Source organism: Entelurus aequoreus, linkage group LG08 (assembly GCF_033978785.1).
Source record: "Entelurus aequoreus isolate RoL-2023_Sb linkage group LG08, RoL_Eaeq_v1.1, whole genome shotgun sequence".
Taxonomy (NCBI): Eukaryota; Metazoa; Chordata; class Actinopteri; order Syngnathiformes; family Syngnathidae; genus Entelurus; species Entelurus aequoreus.
In genome coordinates, this window is record NC_084738.1 from 64,858,973 (window position 1) to 64,885,910 (window position 26,938).

The window sequence follows — 26,938 nt, forward strand, 5'->3', positions numbered from 1 at the left end:
TTTGGGCCTGCCAGGTCTGTCCGGCATCCTCGCCCACCATCGGAGCCAGCTCACCACCGGGTGGTTATCGGTAGAAAGCTCTACCCCTCTCTTCAAAAGTTGTGTCATCGGATTTGCGATGACACAACTACAAAGTCGATCATGGAACTGCGGCCGAGGGTTGGACACCCTTATGTTTGAACATGGTGTTTGTTATGGACAATCCGTGACGAGCATGAAAGTCCAATAACAAAACACCACTCGGGTTCAGAACCGGGTGGCCATTCTTCCCAATCACGCCTCTCCAGGTTTTACTGTCGTTGCCAACATGAGCGTTGAAGTCCCCCAGCAGAACAAGGGAATCACCCGAGGGAGCGCTTTCCAGTACTCCCTCAAGGGAATCCAAAAAGAGTGGGTACTCTGAGCTGCTGTTTGGTGCGTAAGCACAAACAACAGTCAGGAACCGTCCCCCCACCTGAAGGCGGAGGGAAGCTACCCTCTTGTCTACTGGGTTAAAGTCCAACGTGCAGGCTTTGAGCTGGGGGGAAACAAGAATTGCCACCCCAGCCCGTCGCCTCTCACTGCATGCAACGCCAGAGTGGAAGAGAGTCCAGCGCTGAAGCCTATACCAGCTGCAAATATTACATGTTATTATGAATGTTACTACATTACATATATTCTTATAGCGTGTATAAAAAACCTTTATGGAAGTTTTTTTTAATGTTTTTTAGAGCGTTTTGTAGGCGGAATAGAACAAATAAATAAATTATAAATGGGTTATACTTGTATTGCGCTTTTCTACCTTCAAGGTACTCAAAGCGCTTTGACACTATTTCCACATTCACCCATTCACACACTGATGGTGGGAGTTACACGACCCATCAGGAGCAAGGGTGAAGTGTCTTGCTCAAGGACACAACGGACGTGACGAGGTTGATAGAAGGTGGGGATTGAACCAGGAACCCTCAGGTTGCTGACACGGCCACTCTGCCAACTGCGCCACGCCACTCCTATTACCTCCATTGTTAGCTGACTTTTGCTAGAGTTTATTTACGAGTTAGAATGCATAAAAAAAGAAAAACATATGCGTTGTTGTCTTACATAAGGATTGTGAATCATAGACCACATTCCAAAACAGTGCAGTTTTCCTTAAGTGAAGGCAAATGATACCTAATGTCGTATCCAACGAGCATTACTACTCTAAACTGAGCTGTTTATGAATAAAACACAACATAAAAATGCCATTTACAGCAATAAAAAAATACCTCAATAGTAAGTTATTATTATGAAATAAAAGAAAATCGAAATTATGGATTGATTGATTGATTGAAACTTTTATTAGTAGATTGCACAGTACAGTACATATTCCGTACAATTGACCACTAAATGGTAACACCCGAATAAGTTTTTCAACTTGTTTAAGTCGGGGTCCACGTTAATCGATTCATGGTATAAATATATACTATCAGCATAATACAGTCATCACACAAGTTAATCATCAGAGTATATACATTGAATTATTTACATTATTTACAATGCGGGGGGTGGGATGTAGAAGGGGGGCGTGGGGGGGTTGTTAGGTTTGGTTGATATCAGCACTTCAGTCATCAAAAATTATATCATCTGAGAAATGGACATTGAAACAGTGTAGGTCTGACTTGGTAGGATATGTACAGCGAGCAGTGAACATAGTGAGCTGAGAAAGCATAAGAACAAGTATATACATTTGATTAATTACAATCCGGGAGGTGGGATGTGGTGGGGGGAGGGTGTTAGTCTAGGGTTGAAGTTGCCTGGAGGTGTTCTTTTAGTGCGGTTTTGAAGGAGGGTAGAGATGCACTTTCTTTTACACCTGTTGGGAGTGCATTCCAAATTGATGTGGCATAGAAGGAGAATGAGTTAAGACCTTTGTTAGATCGGAATCTGGATTTAACATGGTTTGTGGAGCTCCCCCTGGTGTTGTGGTTATGGCGGTCGTTTACGTTAAGGAAGTAGTTTGACATGTACTTCGGTATTAGGGAGGTGTAGATAATTTTATAGACAAGGCTCAGTGCAAGTTGTTTTACTCTGTCCTCCACCCTGGGCCAGCCCACTTTGGAGAAGTGGGTAGGAGTGAGGTGTGATCTGGGGTGGAGGTCTAGAAGTAACCTGACTAGCTTGTTCTGGGTTGTTTGAAGTCTAGATTTGAGGGTTTTGGATGTGCTGGGGAACCAGGAGGTGCAAGCGTAATCCAAAAAGGGTTGAATGAGAGTTCCCGCTACAATCTTCATGGTGCTTTTGTTGACTAGAGAGGAGATTCTGTAGAGAAAACTTGTTCGTTGGTTGACCTTTTTGATTACCTTGGTTGCCATTTTACCACAAGAAAGATTAGCCTCTAGAATGGAACCTAGGGAGGCGGAGAGGGCTGTCAAGACGGTGAAATTGTTGTTACTTAAGAATGAGGAGGACCCATACAGGGCAATGTTAGCATATAGAGTCACACCATTGCACCATGGACTGTCACCAAGCGAGCACCTGATGGGAAGGCGTCTCCGCTCACCGCTGCCACAAGCGCCATCCAACCTCAAACCACAGCGGCCCAGAAAAAAGGCCTTCGAGAAAAAGCACACACAAAAGCCCGAGCTGAGGCCTGGACAGTCAGTATGGATATCTCCCTCAAAACAAACAGCTACAGTGATCAGGAAAGCCGACACGCCACGCTCCTATGTGGTCGACATTGGAACAGAGGAGGTGAGGAGAAACAGGGCTCACCTTCAGGCTCTCCCTGAGCCACAGCTCCAGCCACAATCGGCTCCACAAGAGCCACCAATCCCACAAAAGGAACACAGAACAGAGAGGGAAGCAACATCAGGTACACCAGGTACACCAATCAGAGAGCAGATAACCCAGACACCGAAAGCAAGAGATGCTCCAAGACGGCAGGTAAAGCTACCGGGGTGGCTTAAAGACTATGTCTCGTGAAAGCACAGGACATAACGAAACACATCTTATGTAATGTTGAAGCCTAAAAAAAAAAAAAAGGCAATTACAGTTTGACTGTAAATTGGCAAAACTGTTGTTGTTTTCTTTTGTTTTGTTGTTGTTTTGTTTTGTTTTCTTTCTCAAGGAGAAATGAGGATGTAAGGAATTTGTTATGCAATTCTAATACATAATGCCTTTATAGGGTGTTAGGTTGATTCATTATAAATGGTGATACTTATATATAAATACATTTCTGACAGTGACAATACCTAGTGTCGTATCCAACTAGCATTACTACTCTAAACTGAGCTGTTTATGAATAAAACACAACATAAAAATGCCATTTACAGCAATAAAAAAATACCTCAATAGTAAGTTATTATTATGAAATAAAAGAAAATCGAAATTATGAGATAGGTCATTCGAAAATATTGGACAACAAGTCCTAATTGTGAGTTAAAAAGTCATAACTATGAGATTAAAAGTCTATTTTTAATCTCATAATTATGTATCTCATAAATCTGACGTTCTGCGATGAGGTGGCGACTTGTCCAGGGTGTACCCCGCCTTCCGCCCGAATGTAGCTGAGATAGGCTCCAGCACCCCCCGCGACCCCGAAGGGTATAAGCGGTAGAAAATGGATGGATAAATCTGACGTTTATGTCATAAATTTGACTTTTTATCTAATCATTTAGATTTTATAATAATCTCATCATTATGACTTTTACCATTTAGATGCGAAAACGGGCTAATCTGATAGGCCAACATTAAACTACATTTACAAGATGATTATAGCATAATGCATAGGAAATATATATCAATAACGTTGATCGTCTCGAAAAACCATGACGTCAAAAGCAAACGATAACGTCAGAGCATTTCCGGCTGCGCCAACCAATCAGAAGGCTCCACATGCGGACACCGAACACCGCATTCGAGTTGCGCGAAGGCTGCGGCGGAGGTTACCGAAGAGGACGCTGGTGATTCCGCAATAATACACTCGGGCAGAGCAGGCTAGAAAGCAAGCACATGTTGATTTAATCTATTTCGTGGCGCTTCCTTCGTCGTTTTTTCCCTTACAGGCTTAGATGAAGCGTTAATTCAAAGACAGCTACGTTAATATGGAGCTTTATCGGGAGTACTAGTTCACAACGCAGCCGGCAACATCTAGCCATAGCATTGTTAGCTTAGCATTAGCGGCTAACAGGTTGTTAGCTCACCCGAGACGCAAATCCGCCGTTTTGTTTGTTTCCTATTGTTGACTTCACTTTGTTAAAAGAGTATTCAGTCGCTGTTAAAATTATCGCTTTATTCTGCTGCGACCGAGAAGAGAGAGGACAGCGTCAGGTGGGGAGTCCAGTCATCATCATGGACAACGCTCACACAAAGACGGTGGAAGAAGTGTACACTTTCTTCAACGTCAACGAAAGCACCGGACTGAGCTTGGAACAAGTCAAGAAGCAGCGAGAACGATTCGGACCTAACGGTAAGACCAAACGATTCACCGTGTAGCCACAGTATAATGTTAGCGTGTAACGGACGTGACGTCACAAGGGTGCTTTAATTGCATTTCCTTTGATCAGCGCTTTTTGGGATGCTAATTGTACATCCTTTGATCTTTGCCGCTGACCATTGTTGTATAATAACCTAATTTTCTCTATCCTCTGTGACGATGATGTGCAGAGTTGCCCGCTGAGGAAGGTGAGTGAACAATCAACCGTCTAATAAAGGACTTTAACTTTGATGAAAGGTGGCTCGTTTTCAACCGTGGTTGTTTTCCGTAAAGGCAAATCCCTTTGGTCGCTGGTGGTGGAACAGTTTGAAGATTTGCTTGTGAGGATCCTTCTACTGGCTGCCTGCATATCCTTTGTAAGTTGTACTCAACTTTGTTTGCGTCATTTCAAAAATAAGACCGCACACAAAATCTCACTTCAAATTAAAACGGAGCATCACACCGAGTCGATGGGAACGCATTCATTTCATTTTTTTTCATTTATTTATTTCAGGCAATGACATAAAGTAGAAAGTTGACATTGATTGATTGATTGAAACTTTTATTAGTAGATTGCACAGTGAAGTACATATTTAAATTTTCCTGAGGGAACTCTCCTGAAGGAATCAATGAAGTACTATCTATCTATCTATTCCGTACAATTGACCACTAAACGGTAACACCCGAATAAGTTTTTCAACTTGTTTAAGTCGGGGTCCACTTAAATTGATTCATGATACAGATATATACTATCAAATATATACTAACATCATAATACAGTCATCACACAAGATAATCATCAGAGTATATACATTGAATTATTTACATTATTTACAATCCGGGGTGTGGGATATGGAGGGGATGGGGGGTTAGGTTTGGTTGGTATCAACACTTCAGTCATCAACAATCAGCATCAACAATTGCATCATCAGAGAAATGGATATTGAAACAGTGTAGGACTGACTTGGTAGGATATGTATAGCAAGTAGTGGACATAGAGAGATCAGAAAGTACAAGAAAAAGTGTCTACATTTGATTGTTTGATTGTTTACTTTTGATTATTTATAATCCAAAGAGGTATTATGTGGAAGGGAGGGTGTTAGTTTTGGGTTGTAGTTGCCTGAAGGTGTTCTTTTAGTGCGGTTTTGAAGGAGGATAGAGATGCCCTTTCTTTTACACCTGTTGGGAGTGCATTCCATATTGATGTGGCATAGAAAGAGAATGAGTTAAGACCTTTGTTAGTTCGGAATCTGGGTTTAACGTTGTTAGTGGAGCTCCCCCTGGTGTTGTGGTTATGGCGGTCATTTACGTTAAGGAAGTAGTTTGACATGTACTTCGGTATCAGGGAGGTGTAGCGGATTTTATAGACTAGGCTCAGTGCAAGTTGTTTTACTCTGTCCTCCACCCTGAGCCAGCCTACTTTGGAGAAGTGGGTAGGAGTGAGGTGTGATCTGGGGTGGAGGTCTAGAAGTAATCTGACTAGCTTGTTCTGGGATGTTTGGACAACACATAATAATATAAATATATAGTATGTAATGCATGATAGTCCAGTTTTGCCTGAAAGGGAGTGGGAAGAAGATAATTTATTTAATCTCACCCCCAGTTCTCCATTCAGTGATTATTCACATGAGTTTCACTCTTACTTTGTTCAAGGATTATAATACAAATGTTGTATCATAGTGGCATTACCACAGTTAAAAATAATTATTATACTGTAACAATAATTTGTATCAACAATGTAGGAATAATGAATATACCGACAATGGTAATAGACAACAAAGCAATAATGGTAATAGACATCATAGCAATAATGGTAAGGAAACATTGAGCACATGTTAACACTTTGAGACAGAGTACGGCAGCAGGTCAAATTAAAGACCCTCATCTCTATATTTGAACCAGACCCCATGTTTGTATAATAGTTTAAATCTATTAATAGTTTGGCATTGCTTGTGTTGTAAGTCCAGTTTGTTCCATAGTTTTACTGGGCATACAGACACACAAAAACGTTTACGAGTGGTTTGAGCTCTCAGCAATAAGAAATATCCAAAGCCTCTCAAGTTATGAGCCTGCACTCGTCTTATAAAAAAACGTTGTAGATTCGGCGGCAATAATTTGTTAAATGCTTTATATAAGATTATTAATGTATTATATTTAACAATAATGTACGCGAGCGCGTCCTTCTTAAGGCCCCGACCCAACATAAAAATTAGAACAATTAGAGCGTGCAGAAGTTTTCCCTGTAATCATTTTCCACCACTAGAGGGTCCCACCCAATGTCGGGTCCGACAATCCAAAATTTTACAAAGATCGGAGCATGTGGAAGGAATTATTAAAGATGTCCGATAATGTTTTTTTTGCCGATATCCGATATTCCGATATTTTCCAACTCTTAATTACCGATTCCGATATCAACCGATACCGATATATACAGTCGTGGAATTAACACATTATTATGCCTAATTTTGTTGTGATGCATTAAACAATGTAACTTTACCATGAATTTAACGTGGACCCCGACTTAAACAAGTTGAAAAACGTATTCGGGTGTTACCATTTAGTTGTCAATTGTTCGGAATATGTACTGTACTGTGCAATCTACTAAAAAAAGTTTCAATCAATCAAAAACAAGGTTTTCCAAAATAAGAGAACAACTTCAACTCCAGTTATGGAAAAAAGTGCCACGAAGTGCATTATTTTTTTTAACATGCCTCAAAACAGCTTGGAATTTGGGACATGCTCTCCCTGAGATAATTCTAATACCCACTGCAACTATGGGAAATACTATACTTTGACTTTCACAAAGTGCATAATTATTTAATTTTTTTAAAACATGCCTCAAAACAACAGCTACAAAAACAATGAAGGCACACAGCTTCAGTCCAGAGTATACTAGAGTAATAAAGTAAACAATAACATAGTCCTCATTTAGTGCAAGACTGCCTGGTATACTGTATAACGGGGAATTATAAACTGGGCTCAATCTGCCCTGCTCTAACGTAGTTGTATGAGTAACAAAAATGTGCTGCAAGCGAGTGATGAGTGCTTGAAGTGGCCTAGCAGTCAGCCAGCCATCCATCCATCCATTTTTTACCGCTTGACCCTTTGGGCGGAGTCTTTTAAGCGACAACTGTGTGGTACTACTTTTTTTCGGTGTTTGCTTTTCATCCATCTTCCGCTTGTATTCATCACGTATCTCCTTATGATTCTTGGAGAGGTGGGAGATCAAATTGCTCGTATTAAAGGAAGACGTCTTGGCTCCTCCTCGCATAACCAACTTTTTGCAGTCATTGCAAATTGCCAGTTTTGTATCCGTCAGACACACTTTAAAATAATCCCAAACCATAGACTTGGTGTCGTTAGTCAGTCACAGAGCGAGCTCACTTGTTAGCCACGGCTACAGCACCGGCAACAACACACTCTTGTTGTTATGCTACGCTCGCGGCGGTTTGATGAGGTCATCAAGCGTTGCCAGTAAACCGGGGTTCACGTGAGTCGATGGGAACGCATAATGTGTGCGAACGCACCGGATAATAAGGGGGGCTGCCGACGAATAGTCTATTTTCGATCATTTTTCATATATAAGGCGCGCCTGATTATAGGGCGCATTAAAGGAGTCATATTATTATTATATTATTTTCTAATTGGAAAACACTTTTTTGTGGTCTTCATAACATGTGATGGTGGTTCTTTTGGTCAAAATGTTGCATAGATGATGTTTTACAGATCATCTTCAAGCCGCTTTCTGACAGTCGTTTCAGGATGCGCCGTTTTGTGGGCGGTCTTATTTACGTGGCTCACCTTCGGCAGCGTCTTCTCCCCGTCATCTTTGTGTAGCGGTGTAGTGTGCAAGGACGGGCGTGGAAGAAGTGTCAAAAGATGGAGATAACTAAAAAACGTCCGACCGGAACTCTCTTAAGAACTAAAGTTCCTTGGGTGAATAATGTGAAGTCACTACACCGGTAGGTTTTAGCGCTTTCATGGCAGATATAAGTAAGAAATTTACACTACTTTATATTAGAAATGGCAACAGCGGAGGATGAATGTCACGTAACAAGAAGATAGAGAAAAAGAAGAAGCTTATCGACAACAAAGGCGGACGCGCACAATTTTTCAGGACTTATGCAGATCCCAAATACAGATCAGCAGGTACCAGAAGGTAAGAATAGTTTATTTTGCATAATATTGTGAAACAAAGCGCCAGATAACATGTCTTACCTTTTACACACACCATAATAATACTTGTATGTTGAAGCACAGTACAATCCATCAAGCAGTGCGGCTTCATAGCTTACCAAAGTCGTACTAAAACATTTTGATCGATTTTTGAGCGCCGTGTGTAATGTTCCATGTTTTCAATGGAACAAATAAAATGTTGGTGTTGTTTACTTGAGTCATATTGCAGTCTACACATATCTCTTGTGTGTGACTGCCATTATATTGCACTCTACATGTATCTCTTATGTGTAACTGCCATCTACTGGTCACACTTATCATTACACCATGTACCAAATAAAATAGCTTCAAGGTCGGCAAGCAAAACCAGAATTATTCCGTACAGTAGGCGCACTGTCGAGTTTTGAGGAGGAAAAAAAGGATTTTAAGTGCGACTTATAGTCCGGAAAATATGGTAAATCTCTAGTCTTGATCAGTTCCCAATCAGCCTCATATCAGATTGAAAAGACGTCATTTAAAGGCAAGTAACAACCGGTTGATGGCAAGGAGCAGTTTTCGCCGCCAGGCTCCGCCCACTATGAATGGGTATGAACAGTTACTGACCCATCTGGCACTTCACGGTGTCGTCATCATTTGTACTAATTAGAGTTGTAAGGTATACCGGTACTGGTATAGTATCACGGCACTAATGAATCAAAAACGGTACTATACTCTTGTTTGAAAAGTACCGGTTCGTCGTCACGTCATGACATTGCTGGTTTTGCGAGCAGAGGAGCATGTTCGGCATACACGGAGTACTTACAAACAGACCGTGTCTAGACAGAAAACGTCCATCCGCAGTCAGCAGTGTTTTAGCTACTTCTAAATCACTAATCCTCGCCTCCATGGCGACCAATAAAGTGAGTTTCTTACAAGTATCATCCCTGCAGGACGAGGAATAGCTAAACATGCTTTACTACACACCGTAGCTCACCGGCATCACAATGTAAACAAATGCCATGGGTGGATCTACTCCTGACATCCACTGTAATGATACCAAGTCCAGGAGCGTATCTAGTCGATACTACTATAATTACATCTGTATTCTTTATTGTCACACAATCTTTTTTCCTTTAAAAAAAATTCATATTATGTTTATTAACTCAGGAAATACGTCCTTGGACACATGAGGACTTTGAATATGACCAATGTATGATCCTGTAACTACTTGGTTTCGGATCGATACCTAAATTTGTGGTATCATCCTAAACTAATGTAAAGTTCCAAACAGAAGAATAAGTGATTACTACATTTTAACAGAAGTGTAGAAAGTACACAGAAAACAGAAAAAAACAGATATTAACAGTAAATTAACAAGTGGATTAATAATCCATTTTTACAGCTTGTCCCTCATAATTTTGACAAAAATAATAGAATGAGAAATGACACAGTATGTCACTGCATATGTCAGCAGACTAAATTAGGAGCCTTTGTTTGCTGGTTACTGGGGTTCAATCCCCACCTTCTACCATCCTAGTCATGTCCGTTGTGTCCTTGGGCAAGACACTTCATCCTTGCTCCTGATGGGGGCTGGTAGCGCCTTGCATGGCAGCTCCCCTCCCTCCATCAGTGTGTGAATGTGTGTATGTGGAAATACTGTCAAAGCGCTTTGAGTACCTTGAAGGTAGAAAAGCGCTATACAAGTATAACCCATTTATCATTATCATTACTTACGACATGTCCAGCGATTTTTGTGGCAGTACGTGAAACTGGTGGCACGGGCTGATTTTTTTTCTCACTTTCAAGGGGGCGCTGGAGAGCCAATTTTGAAATGTAGTATTTTTGGGACCCCAAAAATATAAAACATTTTCTTGCCGGATCGAATATGTGAGTTTGGTGCCTCAAAAATGCGATGGAATTGGGAGAATATTAATAAACGAAGCAATTCCAATAGGGTTTGCTGCTCGCGCCATAATCAGAATCAGAATCAGAAATACTTTAATAATCCCAGAGGGGAAATTAACATTTTCAGCACAATCCCATTCAAGAGCAGACAAACATTACAGGGAGACAGAACAGGATCGCAGACGGGTAATAATAAGCAATCTCATAAATATTGCAGATTTGTTTTTATTTTGCGTTTAGAGCTGCACCACGCTCCCCATTCTGCATTAGGACACTTGTGTTCAAATGTAATAAGCACTTATTCTTCCGGTGTATGATACTTTACATAAAGTGTGGCTGATACCACACATTTGGGTATGAATCCAACACCAAGTACCGGTAGTTACAGGATTATACATTGCTCATAAAGTCCTCCTGTGTCCACGGACGTATTTCCTTACTTTATAAACAATGAAAAATTAGTGTTGTGATTAAAAAAAAAAAAAATCGATGTAATAATCATTGTTGTATCGACTATATGCGGCGGCTCTTGTACTTGGTATTGTTACAGTTGACGTCTGTGTGGATCCACCCATTTGTTTACATTGTGGAGCGCTAGCTTGCTGTAAGCTGTTAGCTAGGCATGTGATTTTTCCGTCTATAGTCGAAAATCCATCTTTTTTTATCTCTGTAAAAATACTATTAGTTTTTTCCCGACCTACAATGTGTGTTAAAATCATGATCCGTCTCTGTGCCATACCTGCCAACAGCTACGGTTTTCCCGTAATGAGTATGGTTTTTGATAATCCAGTGGTAAAAACTACGGTTTTCCATTAAAAATGATGAACTTAAAAAGGGAAGCTACGCAGCAAAGCAACTCCAAGGGCAGGGGACAAAATATACGGGGAACATCAATGATGATTGTTTGGTTTACGTAGAAGAACATCCATGGTTGGTTGGTTGCTTTACTATGATGAGTCACGATTGGTTAAGATTAGGGCAAAACATTACGGACAGGCCAATCAGAGGCAAGATAGGGTGGGTCATCGAACCAGGAAGGGAAATCACAACAGACATCCCAAATGACGACGAGAGAGTCGGAGAAGAGAAGAGGGAATATTCAAGCGGCCGATTTATACATTAAAAAAAAAGATAGTGGAAGGTGGCAGAGGGATTCCCTTCCTTATATTTTTCTTTTAGCGATGTAGACAACGTCCAAGAAATCCACAATGTGTCTACTTGGCCACATTTGGACAAACGTATGCGTCTGGATAAAGCAATGCATTCATTTGAGTTGTTTACCGTGTAAGCCCAAGTCAAAACTGCTCTCGACATGGAATACACATTTAAGAACACACACGATTGTGGCAGACATGTGATGACTTTTGCTACTGTACAGCCCTGTGTTTTTCAACCTTTTTTGAGCCAAGGCACATTTTTTGCGTTGAAAAAATCCGGAGGCACACCACCAGCAGAAATCATTAAAAACGAAACTCAGTTGACAGTAAAAAAGTTGTCGTTGCAATTGTTGGGTATGACTTTAAACCATAACCAAGCATGCATCAATATAGCTCTTGTCTCAAAGTAGTCTACTGTCACGACCTGTCACATCGCGCCGTGACTTATTTTGAGTTTTTTGGTGTTTTCCTGCGTGTAGTGTTTTAGTTCTTGTCTTGCGCTCCTATTTTGGTGGCTTTTTCTCTTTTTTTTGGTATTTTCCTGTAGCAGTTTCATGTCTTCCATTGAGCGATATTTCCAGCATCTACTTTGTTTTAGCAATCAGGGATATTTCAGTTTTTTTTATCCTTCTTAGTGGGGACATTGTTGATTGTCGTGTCATGTTCGGATGTACATTGTAGACGCCGTCTTTGCTCCACAGTAAGTCTTTGCTGTCGTCCAGCATTCTGTTTTTGTTTACTTTGTAGCCAGTTCAGTTTTAGTTTCGTTCTGTATAGCCTTCCCTAAGCTTCAATGCCTTTTCTTAGGGCACTCACCTTTTCTTTATTTTTGGTTTAAGCATTAGTCACATTTTTACCTGCACACTGCCTCCCGCTGTTTCCGACATCTAAAAAGCAATTAGCTACCGGCTGCCACCTACTGATATGGAAGAGTATTACACGGTTACGCTGCCGAGCTTTAGACAGCACCGACACTGGCGAAGTTGGTAGAGTGGCCGTGCCAGCAATCGGAGGGTTGCTGGTTACTGGGGTTCAATCCCCACCTTCTACCATCCTAGTCTCGTCCGTTGTGTCCTTGGGCAAGACACTTCACCCTTGCTCCTGATGGCTGCTGGTTAGCGCCTTGCATGGCAGCTCCCGCCATCAGTGTGTGAATGTGTGTGTGAATGGGTGAATGTGGAAATACTGTCAAAGCGCTTTGAGTACCTTGAAGGTAGAAAAGCGCTATACAAGTATAACCCATTTATAATGATAATAAATAAATGATAAATGGGTTATACTTGTATAGCGCTTTTCTACCTTCAAGGTACTCAAAGCGCTTTGACAGTATTTCCACATTCACCCATTCACACACACATTCACACACTGATGGAGGGAGCTGCCATGCAAGGCGCTACCAGCACCCATCAGGAGCAAGGGTGAAGTGTCTTGCCCAAGGACACAACGGACGTGACTAGGATGGTAGAAGGTGGGGATTGAACCCCAGTAACCAGCAACCATCCGATTGCTGGCACGGCCACTCTACCAACTTCGCCACGCCGTCCCCATTTCTTTATCATTTATAATTTGCAGATTATAATTACTGGTTTGCAAAAAATATTTCAACCCAAATAGGTGAAATTAGATCCATCTCCCACGGCACACCAGACTGTATCTCACACAGTGGTTGAAAAACACTGGTATAGCCTGTCTAAATGCTACATTTCTTTTTCATTGGTGTTTTACAACAAGACAGTAGCTGACATTTAGTTCATTATTTCTACTGTTTATATTTTGACATTGAATAGTATTTTGAAACATGAACAACATGACTGCAAGATGTGTGAAAGGAACACTAGTAAGGTTGTAAATACTGTATAGAGTAGGCTAACCAATGTGGATGTGAACACAAGTTGTAATTACTGGAGTGACTAAATGACATAGTTACTGAAACGGATATAGTGATTCATTTGGATGGATGGGCTATGTGTTTATGTCAACTCTGTTTATCATTTTTCAATTCATTAAACACTAAAACATCTTTTAAAATGGTGCTTTGTTTGCAAATGTTTGCATGTTCAATTGCTGAAAAACCAGAAGCTTCGTGTGTGGGGGGGTTTCTCCCCTTGTCCCCCAACCTGCGGACCCCCGGTTTAAATCACATGCCTGTCCTACGGTGTGTGGGGAAACATGTTTAGCTATTCCCCGTCCTGCAAGGTTGATACTACTTTATTTGTCACCATGGAGGCCAGGATTAGTCATTTAGAAGTAGCCAAAACACTGTGGAGGGACGTTAGCCGCTAGCTAGCTATGTCTTAAAGCAATGCTTTAGTGTTTATTTGAAAAGGGTCCCCCGTTAGCTGATGCCATGGCAGTCAGCCAGTCTTGCTGGGCCCACACAAAACATCACATATTACAAGACTGTTTAAAACATTGCAAAACACTATAAAAAAATTAACTAAAAGATTGTTATCACTAAAATCCATCCATTTTCTACCGCTTGTCCCGTTCGGGATCGCAGGGGGTGCCGGAGCCTAGCTCATTCGTATTGTAAGACACACGCACTAACCCCTGTACCACCGTGCTGCCGGCATGATGTACTTCTTCCTTAAAATAGGCGAATTTCTGTGTAAAATTTGTTGGTTAGAGATTTGTTATTGACAAAATGCTGTATTTATTAAAAGAAATTTAATAAACAAAAAAAAAACCAAAAAATTGCAAATTCTAAAAAAGAAAACATCACTAAAATCACTATCAATACATGTATAAATATGTTTAAAAAAATGATTCAATTGTTTGACCTATATAGTTAGTTTAAAAGCCAAAATACGTCCATTCTCCCTCTTCTGTGTCGACACTGTTTCTGCTTGTAAGTGCTTTGTGTGTGTGTGTGTGTGTGTGTGTGTGTGTGTGTGTGTTGACTCATATTTCCAGTAATGTAACCATCATCGTGTCCATGAAACATTCAAGTTACCGGTATTTTTCAAAGGCAGTATAGTATCTTATAATTAATTAGGAGCGCAGTACTTTATGAGTACAGGTGTTCCGTACAACTCTAGACCCAGGGTTAGCAGGACCACGGACACTTCCTCTTTCCGTCCGACGGCCTGTTTGACGCAATCGGATGAAATGGCCACAAGTCAGGAGTTTAGTTGAAATGAGGATGAAACAGTCAGGATGTTGATTGGTTCGCAGATGAACACGCCAATAACATGCTGAGAGCCACAGCCTGCTTTACTAAAAAGCTAGTGAAGAAAAATTTCACTTTTTTTTTTTTAAAAAGAAGAATTTTGTCCATCAGCCATAATCCTTATGTCAGGCAAGAACCCACACCTTTCCTTTTTCTGTGAGTTCTAGATATTAGCAATGCAAGTAATGGGGATTCTACTGTTCGGACTATAACGTTCTCTAAATAAAAGCCCATTTACACATGGCGGCCTACATAGTCACCAAGCTACGGCGATATTGTTATTGTAAGAGCGAACACGAGGAACTAATTTTCTTGCTTGGTAACACAGCACCTTGCTCACAGCATTCTCGAGAGATATGCCAATGCTAGCCACAAGAGCTGCTGCATCTCTGAGTTATGAAAAGTTAATGAATCATGACTCTCTCACATGCATCGTAAAAGGTTGTACCGATAAGCCGAGAGGAGTGACGCTGTGGTTACTGGCTCTCAACTGCCATTCGACATCCCAAGGAAGGGTCAAGATGCTTGTTTGCTCAGCATTTTCTATCCGAGGAGTGAGGATTATGTGGAATTTAGCAGCCAAACTGTCTAGTATTGAAAGGTACAACCATCCCATTAGTCTTTATCCCAGTGAGAGCAGACATTGTGCAGTTAGTGATTGTTTTATTATGTTTGTATATCTTGTTTAACACTTACCAATACTTCTACATGATGCTTCGTGTTTGACTAAAGCTGCGTCTGTTTAGCACACAGCTTCTAAAACTTGTAGATCATCCTCTTTATATTCAGGCTCAAAAAAAGAAGTTTCTGGATACGTCACTTCCTGTCAATGAGAAAGGACGCAAAGAAAAAAGCTCCGCTTCTGCTACCGGAGTTTTTGTTAAGTCTGAAGATTTTGACCACTGATTTGACCACTGATTTGCGATCACAGCCACAGGAGAGTCACCTGGCATCTTCGATCTGATTTTGGTCAGTTGAGAGGCACTGATACGCTGAAATAAGGCGAGTGGAAGAGCCGTTAGCCGCAAGCCAAAGGCGCCTCCCGCAGTTCAAAGCGGTTGCCTAGCAACCAAAAGTTACGGCGAGTTTACAGCTGTTTTAAAGTGATCCCGACGTCGCAGAGTGATATAAGTTGACAGGCTGACACCTCAAATTGATCTCTGAACGGCGCAAGGTACGAAATTGTTGAAAAAGCAAGTTAAAAGTGCCGCAAGTCGCTAAAGAAGTAACTGCCCTTAAGACATAAGAGGCGCTGACGTCAGTGACTGCCGCGATGCCAAAAGTTAAAGGATTGACTGGAAATACTGATTTGAAGCTGGGCACAGGACATGATGGGATTCAAGAAGGGATACTACAAAAAATACTCCAGGAATTTAAAGAAGAAATGTTAGAAAAATTGGAAGAATTGATGGATGGATGGAAAGAGGATATGAAAGAAATGAAAGAAGAAATTAAAGAAATGAAAAAAGAGAACAACTCCAGAAATAAAGAAGCCACTGAAATGAGCAAACAAATGAAGATCCTTCAAGAAGACAACAACATGCTGAGGAATGTCATAGATGAAATGGATCAGGATAAACGAATGAATGATATCATTGTGACAGGGCACCGAATTAAACCAAGATCCTATGCGAAAGCTGTGAATAATGAAGGTGAACCAGATGAAATGGATATGGTCTCAGCAGAACAGCAAGTGGTCAACTTTCTGCAATCAAAAGAAATTGAAATTGACATTAATACCATCGAAACATGCATCCCACTGAACGGAAGAAACAACAACGCCACTCCAGTCGTGCTTGTGAAACTCGTAAACAGAAAATCTAAAATGGCATTGCTGAGACAGGGAAAGAAGCTGAAGGGAACAAATGTGTACATGAATGAGCATCTCACAAAACGTAATGCTGGAATCACCAAGAAAGCACGCAACTTGAGAAGGCAGGGAAAAATCCAGGGAACTTGGAGCGCCAACTGTAAAATCTACATCAAGCTGAATGGAGGTCCAGAAGCAAGAGTAATTGTTGTCCATGACATCAAGGACTTGGACAATTTTTAAAGTTTACACAGCTACCACAACAACGATGATAATGGACTCTGAAAGAAAACAAGCACCTAAATTCAGCATCGACACTACTATGTTCCAAGGGACGACTAAACAAGAGGACCTAGATTCAGGATTGCATCCACCTACACTTATAGAGATTATTGAAACAACATCAAAGTTTGTTGAACAAGAAAATATGGAACTAAAAAATTTCTGCAACAAAGATCACAAAAACCAGGATTTGGAAAATGATATAGATCCAGATACAAATTTTTTCTCCCAAATCAGTAATAGTTGTTTTTATTATACAGATGATCAATATAATAGCAACATTGAATGTGATAACAAATTGTCAATTATTCATTTTAATAGTAGAAGCTTGTATGCAAATTACAACAACATTAAGAACTTTTTGGAACACATCAACGAACCCTTCAAAGTGATTGCTGTCACAGAAACATGGATTGATGATAAAAAAGGAATAGATTTTGATCTGGAGGGATATGAACTAAACTACATCAACAGAACCAACAAAAATGGAGGAGGAGTAGCTGTGTACGTGATGAAGAACCTGAACTACAAAGTGGTAAAAAAAATGTCATTTGCCATAGATAATATCTTAGAATGTATAACCATTGAAATATGTCAGGAAAAAAGCAAAAACATATTCATCAGTTGTATATATAGATCACCTAAGTCAAGTATAGAAACATTTGAAGAATGGATCAAGGCAACTTACATGGACAATGGTCAAAGAATAATGTTCTTATGTGGTGACTTTAATATTGACTTATTGAACCCCAACAAGCAAAAGTCTATTGATGACTTCATTGATACAATGTACAGCATCAGTCTATATCCTAAAATCACAAAGCCAAGCAGAATCACAGGACACTGTGCCACGCTTATTGATAATATTTTTACCAATGATTTTGATAATAACACTACAAGTGGTCTACTTATAAGCGACGTTAGTGATCATCTGCCAGTTTTTACAATATATGATGGAAACTACAAGAAGAACATGGAAGACAAAAGGACATTTCGAAGACTATGCACAGAGAAGAGGATGACTGCTTTCAAAATTGAACTACAAAAGCAAGATTGGGACAATGTGTACAATGAAAAAGAGGTTGATGAAGCATATGAACATTTCTTAAACAAGTTCATAATACTTTATGACAAACATTGTCCATGGATACAACTCAGTAACAAGCAGAGAAAGAATAATCAACCATGGATGACAAAAGGATTAAAAAATGCTTGTAAGAAGAAGAATACACTATATAGAACATTTATAGCACAAAGAACTATAGAGGCAGAAATTAAGTACAAAAAGTATAAAAACAAGTTAACAGAAATACTACGATCATGTAGAAAAGAATATTACAGTGAATTATTGGACAGGAACAAAAATAATATGAGAGCAACATGGAGCATCCTCAATAGCATTATTAAAAATGGAACTAAGAGGGACTACCCTCGATACTTCTTAGATGAAAATAAAAAAAAATGACAACATAAAGGAAGTAGTTGAAAGCTTCAATAATTATTTTGTAAATATTGGACCAAAATTGGAAGAAAGGATTCCAGACCCAGTTCCAATTGAGGACTATAATGATACCATAGAGCGAAATCCCAACTCCATGTTCCTCAGTAATGTGACACAGGAGGAAATAGTTACAATCGTGAAAAAATGTAAATCTAAGACTTCAACTGATTGTAATGGAATTGATATGGAAACGATAAAAAAGGTCATTGAAGAGATCTCAGGACCATTAATGTATATTGGTAACCTATCATTTCAAACAGGTACATTTCCAAACAAAATGAAAATAGCTAAAGTTGCACCAATTTATAAGACTGGAGACAAACATCAATTTACAAATTATAGACCTGTTTCTCTACTTCCACAATTTTCTAAAATCATTGAAAAACTGTTCAATAACAGATTAGAAAGTTTCATAAATAAAAATAGAATACTCGAAGAGAACCAATACGGATATAGAGCTAATGTTTCAACTTCAATGGCTTTAATTGAAATTACAGAAGAAATTACCAATGCAATAGATAGTAAAAAATGTGCGGCAGCGGTTTTTATGGATCTAACTAAAGCATTTGACACAATTAATCACAATATTTTAATAAAAAAACTAGAACGATATGGCATCAGAGGGTTAGTCTTAAACTGGATAAGAAGTTATCTAACGAACAGGAAACAATACGTGAAGCTAGGCGAACACACGTCTACAACGCTAAATATATCCTGTGGTGTACCTCAGGGATCAATACTAGGACCTAAATTATTCAATCTCTATATAAATGACATTTGTAAAGTTACAAAAGATTTAAAGTTAGTATTATTTGCGGATGATACAACAGCGTTTTGTTCAGGAGAGAACACGCAGGAGATAATACAAATAATAACAGAAGAAATTAACAAATTAAAAAGATGGTTTGACAAAAACAGACTATCGTTGAATCTTAGTAAAACTAAAATAATGCTATTTGGTAACAGTAGAAGAGAAAGTCAAACCCAAATACAAATAGACGGAATAGAAATTGAAAGAGTAAACGAAACCAAATTTCTAGGTATAATGATTGATGATAAATTGAACTGGAAATCTCACGTAAAAAATATACAACATAAAGTTGCAAGAAACACGTCAATAATGAATAAAGCAAAACATGTTCTAGACCAAAAATCACTTCATATTCTCTACTGCTCACTAGTGTTACCATATCTGAGCTACTGTGTAGAAATATGGGGAAATAATTCCAAAAGTACACTTCATTCATTAACGGTGTTACAAAAAAGATCAGTTAGAATAATACATAATGTTGGATATAGAGAACATACAAACCCTTTATTTATTGAATCAAAAATACTGAAATTCCACGACATAGTGAATTTGCAAACAGCTAAAATTATGCACAAAGCAAACTATAACCTGCTACCCAAGAATATACAACAATTCTTCTCAACAAAAGAGGAGAAATATAATCTTAGAGAAAAACGTAATATAAAACATTTGTTTGCACGTACAACACTTAAGACCTTCAGTATATCAGTATGTGGAATTAAATTATGGAATGGATTAAGCAAAGCAATCAAACAATGTACTAATATGATCCACTTCAAGAAACTCTTCAAACTTAAAGTGTTTACAAAGTACAAAGAAGAAGAACCATGACAAACATTCTCAATTTATTTCATCCATCCATTCATTCATTCTTAAAGTAATCTTATTTATCTCATCATATGAAATATGACTTACTTCACCAATTATTATTATTAAATTCTTACTATTATTTATTTATTTATTTTTATTGTGATTACTTATGGAGTTTATTGTGAAAAAATTGTGAACAGGAAGTGAACAAAAAGTTTTGCAACTGTTATGTAAAGAAAAGGGGTAGGATTAAATAAGCTCTGCTTCTTCCTACTCATTTTCGAACATGTTGAAAAGAAACTGGAAATTGTGATGTATCATGTTGTATGCTTGCATGTTCGAAATAAACTCAAACTCAACTCAACTCAACTCAATCATTTGTCCCAAAATAGGCGTCGTTGGTGCATTAGTGGCTATGCCCCCTGTGGAATCCATGTGCCTAATGTGATAATGCTTAAAATGATCAAACTATGTTAAATGTTAGGTATGTACTTGTTGTTACCACCTTCCTTACATACTTACAGCATGTTTACATAACCTCTTTGCAATTACATAACCTCTTTGCAAGGTTTCCAGAGGACTATAGGCGGACTCGATTAATTCTTGTTACCTGCATTGTTAGCTGCCTTGTGCTAGAAGTGAGAAGTGTTTTTTTTTACTATTTAGAACGCACAGAAAAGGGAAATATGTTTTTTTTCTCGCATAAGGCTTGTGGATGAAAAACTTGTTTTTTCTTTAAAAGTGTGTGAAACTGGTTTTCTTTGAGGGCCACATCGCAATTGAGGCTGTCCTAGTAGGGCCACTTGTAACAGAATAATATATGAATATAAAGGATGATATTGTTACACAATTTCCTATGCATTTGATTTGTTGTATTTTTGTTACTTACACTGTAAAAAACAAAATCCTGGAACTTTTAGGCTATTAATGATTGTTTTAACAGAGTATTACCGCAAATGGAAAAATGTTACTACTGAATTTTACAATAACATTTTGGTAACTGAGCTGCCATTTTTTTACCATAACATTTACGGTTGTTGTTTTCACAGTGTATTGTTGTAAATGTAACAACAGCACCTTTTTTCTGCCACTGAGCTGCCAGTTGTTGTTTTTTTTATCATAAAAACAATTGCCATTTTCCTAGTGTACCATTTTAAAGATAACTAAATACAGAGTATCAAAATAAATATTTATACTTTTTTTTTTTTTTCAAATGTATGATGATATAATATTTGTCTTACCGTGTTTGCTGGACTATAGAGCGCACCGCACCCACTAAATTTTAGGTGGAGAAAAAATATTTTTTTCCATATATTAGCCGCACCGGACCATAAACCGCAGATAAATAAATTGTGAAATTAGTTATTTACACAGACATATATAGTAAATACTTATTTACATACCATAATTGTTTCCACATGGTGTCTGTAACACGGCAGTAAAACGGCTGATCCAACAAAACAGAAGTCATCGTCATGGACACACTAGCTGCGGAAACTAGCTCTCCAATCAACTAAACAGACTCCATAACGCCACCTTGACATTTTGGTGAATTTACTGGGGAATTTGTGAAACTGAAACAATACTAAAAGAATGTCATTTTTTTAGTTGATAATACTAACACAGACACGAGTTAACATGTTGGCATATTAGCGAATGCTAACGACACAAGCTTGATGATGTTACGATAGCACGTACAAATGTGTATGAACACACTCCTACAGACATCACACATGGGACGCTTTAGTAAGTAAGAATTGTTTTAGTTATATTGTAAAACCTACAAACGTTGCTTGGAGTGATGAATGAAGAATCCATATGAATAGAAACGCTACGGACGACCAGAAGATGCAACAACACTTTTACTTCCGGTTCAAGCAGGAAAAACTTGCAGGCATTCACCCAGCTGCACCTACAGTGAGCAAACTCGCCCAAAAGATAACACACCATTTTAGTGTTTAATGAAAAATGATTGAACAAAAAACAATCATGTTAGTGAAGAAAAATCAGTTAAGTAGCTGCACGGCTTTATTAGCCACAGGGTTCAAAGCTAGGGAAAAAAGTAGCGACTTATTGTCCAGAATTTACGGTAATAGTAAAGTATAAAATATATGCAGCACATGTATTATTCCTGTCAAAATGGAGATAGATAGAAAGTTCTTTATTGAGGCATTCTATTTTCAGATTTGAGATTGACACCTGTTCTTTAAGTGGTGGAGTTGAGATGCATCTCAGAGCCCATAGCTTTGAGTTGGATGAACATTGATTCCAAATGTCCAGTGTCCAGGGGGTTCTAACATAAGACGTCAAGTGAGACCACAGAGTCGGGTCCTTTTTGAGACATTGTGCATGGCATGGCTCACTTGCTTGGCGGATGCACTTTCATCCGCTTGGTTCCCCGAAAGAGTCGTGTGAGCCAGTGTTGACGATCCTGTGGCACTTCTTCTTCTTCTGGCTGCTGGCCCATTGGCTCAGATTCTCCTCGGTCACCATGGTTACCAAGCTCCTAAATCACCTGACTCCCATTCAGCGCACGCAGACATGTTTACTAGACTTTTTTTGTTCAGCCAGGAAGCAGGAAGGTCCACTTCATTCCACCCTAGTTGAGACGTACTATGCCTTTAATGATCATTTTCTTCATTCCTAGGTGCTGGCCTGGTTCGAAGAGGGAGAGGAAACGGTCACGGCCTTTGTGGAGCCTTTTGTCATCCTACTTATTCTCATCGCCAATGCCGTTGTGGGCGTCTGGCAGGTCAGTTTGTCACTGAACAAATTACTTTATTGTCTCGCATGCAGCGTCTAACAACAAACAAAGAACAGGAAGTGGAGCCAGTGTTTGTTTGGACATTCAGTGTGCTGCATGTCTTTTTGCAATCGGTAAGACTCCGTTAAAAAAGGCTCATTAGTAGTTGGGCACAAAAATTAGCTTATTATCCTGATTCTAACTCAGGGATGTCAGGCCCGCGAACAGGTTTAATCCGGCCCGCGAGATGAGTTTGCTAAGTGTAAAGTTGAGGTGCATTTTTAAATGAAAGAAACTGCTGTTCTAAATGTGTCCACTGGATGTCGCAATAGCAATTCTGTTTGGCAAGCAAATAGTTATTATATACCAAGCAAGAGGGACACGGTAAAGGGCTGTGACTCCCCCTCCTCGACCCAACAACAAACCGCTCTATTTAGTTTTTTGTTCAACCCAAACTGGGCTCTGACTTACAGTTTAACTACTTTGTAGACACACTGAGATAAAGTCTAAATTCATGCTGTTTTTGAAATTGCACCAATTTTTTTCCTCAGCATTTTAAACAAACTTGAATGTTTTGTCAAGAGGATTATTTGTGATGTGTGCATTTTCGGAATGTGCTTGTTCTATTTTGGGCCGAAGCAAAACAAAGAAAACACTCTGAAGTTGTCTTTATTTTTAATTTATCATGCCATGAGTTTACCCGTCCGGCCCACGTGGGATTAGATTTTCCTACATGCGGCCCCTGAGCTAAAATTAGTTTGACACGTCTGTTCTAACTCGATTCATGATTTTGAAGAATTGGTTTGAAACTAAAACCTGCAATCAGAAGATGATTTTCAAGCCTGTAACCTGTTTTGCAAAAGTTTCATTATAACTATTCTACCTAATATTACAATGCGAGGATCTGTTTGAATCAAGAATCATGTTGAATCGATTCTGAATCGAATCATCACACCGGGACTTGGATTGATTCGTTAAGTGCCAAAGAGTCACAGCCCTGATAGGGGTGCACAAAACAATCGATTCACATCTGAAGTTGGGCTGGGCAATGAATCAAATTTTGATTTAGATTATGGCTTCTCACGATCATGAGAACACAATCATAGAAAGCCAACTAATGTGCCCCGCTGTTGTGTTGTTGTGAACGACATCATGGATGTAACATCAATGTACAAACAATCCATACACACACAACACATCTCATCTATTGTGTTGTTGTGAACAACATAACATCATGGATGTAACATCAATGTACAAACAATCCATACACACACAACACATCTCATCTATTGTGTTGTTGTGAACAACATAACATCATGGATGTAACATCAATGTACAAACAATCCATACACCCACAACACATCTCATCTGTTGTGTTGTTGTGAACGACATCATGGATGTAACATCAATGTACAAACAATCATACTCCTACAACACATCTCATCTGTTGTGTTGTTGTGAACGACATCATGGATGTAACATCAATGTACAAACAATCCATACACAACACGTCTCATTTGTTGTATGGTTGTGAACGACATCATGGATGTAACAACAATGTACAAACAATCATACATACAAAACATCTCATCTGTTGTGTTGTTGTGAACGAAGTCATGGATGAAACAAAGTACAATCAATCATACACACACACACAACACATCTCATGTTATGTTGTTGTGAACGACGTCATGGATGAAACATCAATGTACAAACAATCATACACACACAACACATCTCATCTGTTGTGTTGTTGTGAACGACATCATTGATGTAACATCAATGTACAAACAATCATACACACAACACATCTCATCTGTTGTGTTGTTGTGAACGACATCATGGATGTACCACCTTTTAATAACTGCTTCCATCTACACTTCTTAAACTTTACTAAGCACTAATTTGTGCTCTTGTTTCAAGCTAGCTTAGTTTAGCTGTTAGCGGGCCTGCTTCTGGCTTGTTCTAGGTGTTTCCAGTGGCTATAGTACTATAAAACGTTGTTTATTTGCCATAATGAAGGTCATTTTTTTTAACTTGGAGTGGCTCCACACTGTATGGAGACACTTAATTAGCCAGCCGGGGGACTAACAATAAATACAGTTCCCGCCAGAGGGGAAGTGTTAGTCATTAATCGGCAATGGTGACCACATACATTTTTATTTTTATTTGACAAAAATCAGTCTCTAGTTTCGTCACGGTGTAAGATAGTTTTGTATCATTAGCCTGCCACAAAAGATATGTCATCAATGAAACTAGAAATAAGCACACAGAAGTGTAACAGGAGGATCTGAGGTTACCTGAACTGATCACTTTGGAGGAATTTAATTTTAAAGGTTCGGGAAACTGTTTCAATTGGGCATTGTACTTGTTTTTAAGTACTTTTTACTGAAACATTGTATACATTGTTTTTATGTTAACATATGGAATTTATATGTATTTCTGTAACTTTGTTTTTGCTGCCCTCTTGGCCAGGTCACTCTTGGCAAAGAGATTTTAACCTCAGTGGGTTTTCACCTGCTTAAATGCAAGATATTGATTGACTGAACTTGTGTTCAAATTCCACCATCAGGAGCGAAATGCAGAAAATGCGATCGAGGCCCTTAAGGAGTACGAGCCAGAGATGGGCAAGGTGTACCGCCAGGACAGGAAGAGTGTCCAGAGAATCAAGGCCAGGGACATTGTGCCTGGAGACATTGTGGAGGTTGCAGGTAAGAAAATTGTTTCCATAATAATATCTCTGCTTTACACTGTAAATAAAACATTATCTCGTAATTAACATGCCCTTCCAGTATTCTCAAGTGTCCCCACTTCAAGTATTGCTTTATAATTGGAGAGTGCTGGCAATGTTCATAATGTGTGATTTGTGCCGCCATATTTCCGTTCATAAAGGAGGACAAATGGTCCCTTGAGGACTGGAGGACCCAGTGAAAGGTCGCTGCAGGCTGATGGCCTCCGTGTTGTGTGTAGGAGGAGCTGTTCAGTCTTCTCTATGCCTGTTGTAGGCAGTGACATGTTAAAAACAGAACTTTTGTTTAATCCAAGTCAAGAAGCAGGAAACTTTGACTAAGACGATCAACAATTTGTCTTACACTCCAAGGATTAGGCTCAAAGGTAATCCGCTGTGCTCACACGGGGTGCAGATAGCTCCCCATCCTTTTAGGCTGTGCGCTCTTCCAGGAATTCTTCTAGCTTCAAGTCTGGAAGGAACATTTTGATTTACTACATCAAGGATCTTATGGCTGGTGGTGGAATTCATCTAATCATAAGACTTGTTATCTTTAGTCTGTTCATGGGCTGGAGGTAGGAAGATGGTGATGAAGTGCTTTTGACAGACTGGAGAATAGTACAAGACCATATTTGGCAGTCTTGTCTCCTGGAGCATTGTACCTTTCCTCCAAAACCTAGAAATTGTACCATTAAGTGACATATTTCTCTAAACATCGTCCCCTGCCTTGGCTGAAAGTGATCATGAATGCTGGGATGTTGACACGGACAAGAAAGTACAAACATGTGCAGCTGATCAAAAATAGTTTTCCCATTTAAGGATGTGTTTCACGGAGTCTAATTCTCCTGTCCTCCCTCCCACGACGGCCGCTTGTTTTGTCCTCACTGTCCACTCCAAGCGTGCAGCCACCAGATCGCAGTAGTACGTATCCTTCTGCTCCATGTCACATTCATAATACCGGAAGCCAGCATCCCCTTTTTAGCCTAGCAAGTCTTTGTGTTTGATAACCTCTTAAGCAAGATTGTAAATGTCAGTGACTTGATTGGCGCTCTACTTTCCTCTCACACTCGTCCTCGCAATGCGCGTGTATTTACATTTGACTTTTATGAGGGACCGCTGTAGTCTGCTGCTTACAAAACGAGGACCAGGAATGTATATTCTGATGTAGGGTTGCACGATTAATCGAAATGAATCGACATCAAGGTTTTTATTTTTTATTTTTTCCTCAGATGTCCCACAAAGATAGATATCTTATTTGTCTTTTTTGTTGAATTACCCCCGCGACCCCGAAGGGAATAAGCGGTAGAAAATGGATGGATGGACATATAGCAACATCTCAAAGTACAACTCTAATAGAAATGTCTCATCAAAAAATGTCCATCCTATTATTTTTATTATTTTTAAATAATCCCTCAGCTCTACATTATAGCAGATG

The 26,938-nt window shown here is 39.3% G+C and overlaps 1 protein-coding gene across 1 annotated transcript in view; it reads left to right on the top strand.

The window, feature by feature from the left end:
* The first annotated feature begins 3,833 nt into the window (after window positions 1-3,833).
* The window catches only part of atp2a2b (ATPase sarcoplasmic/endoplasmic reticulum Ca2+ transporting 2b), a 50,403-nt gene continuing 27,298 nt past the window's right edge, over window positions 3,834-26,938 (top strand). Inside the window, exons 1-5 of the mRNA XM_062057038.1 lie at window positions 3,834-4,426; window positions 4,624-4,641; window positions 4,727-4,809; window positions 22,680-22,784; window positions 25,348-25,486. Coding sequence (XP_061913022.1) covers window positions 4,309-4,426; window positions 4,624-4,641; window positions 4,727-4,809; window positions 22,680-22,784; window positions 25,348-25,486 — 463 coding nt within the window. The 5' untranslated portion in view covers window positions 3,834-4,308. The remainder of the gene's footprint in view (window positions 4,427-4,623; window positions 4,642-4,726; window positions 4,810-22,679; window positions 22,785-25,347; window positions 25,487-26,938) is intronic.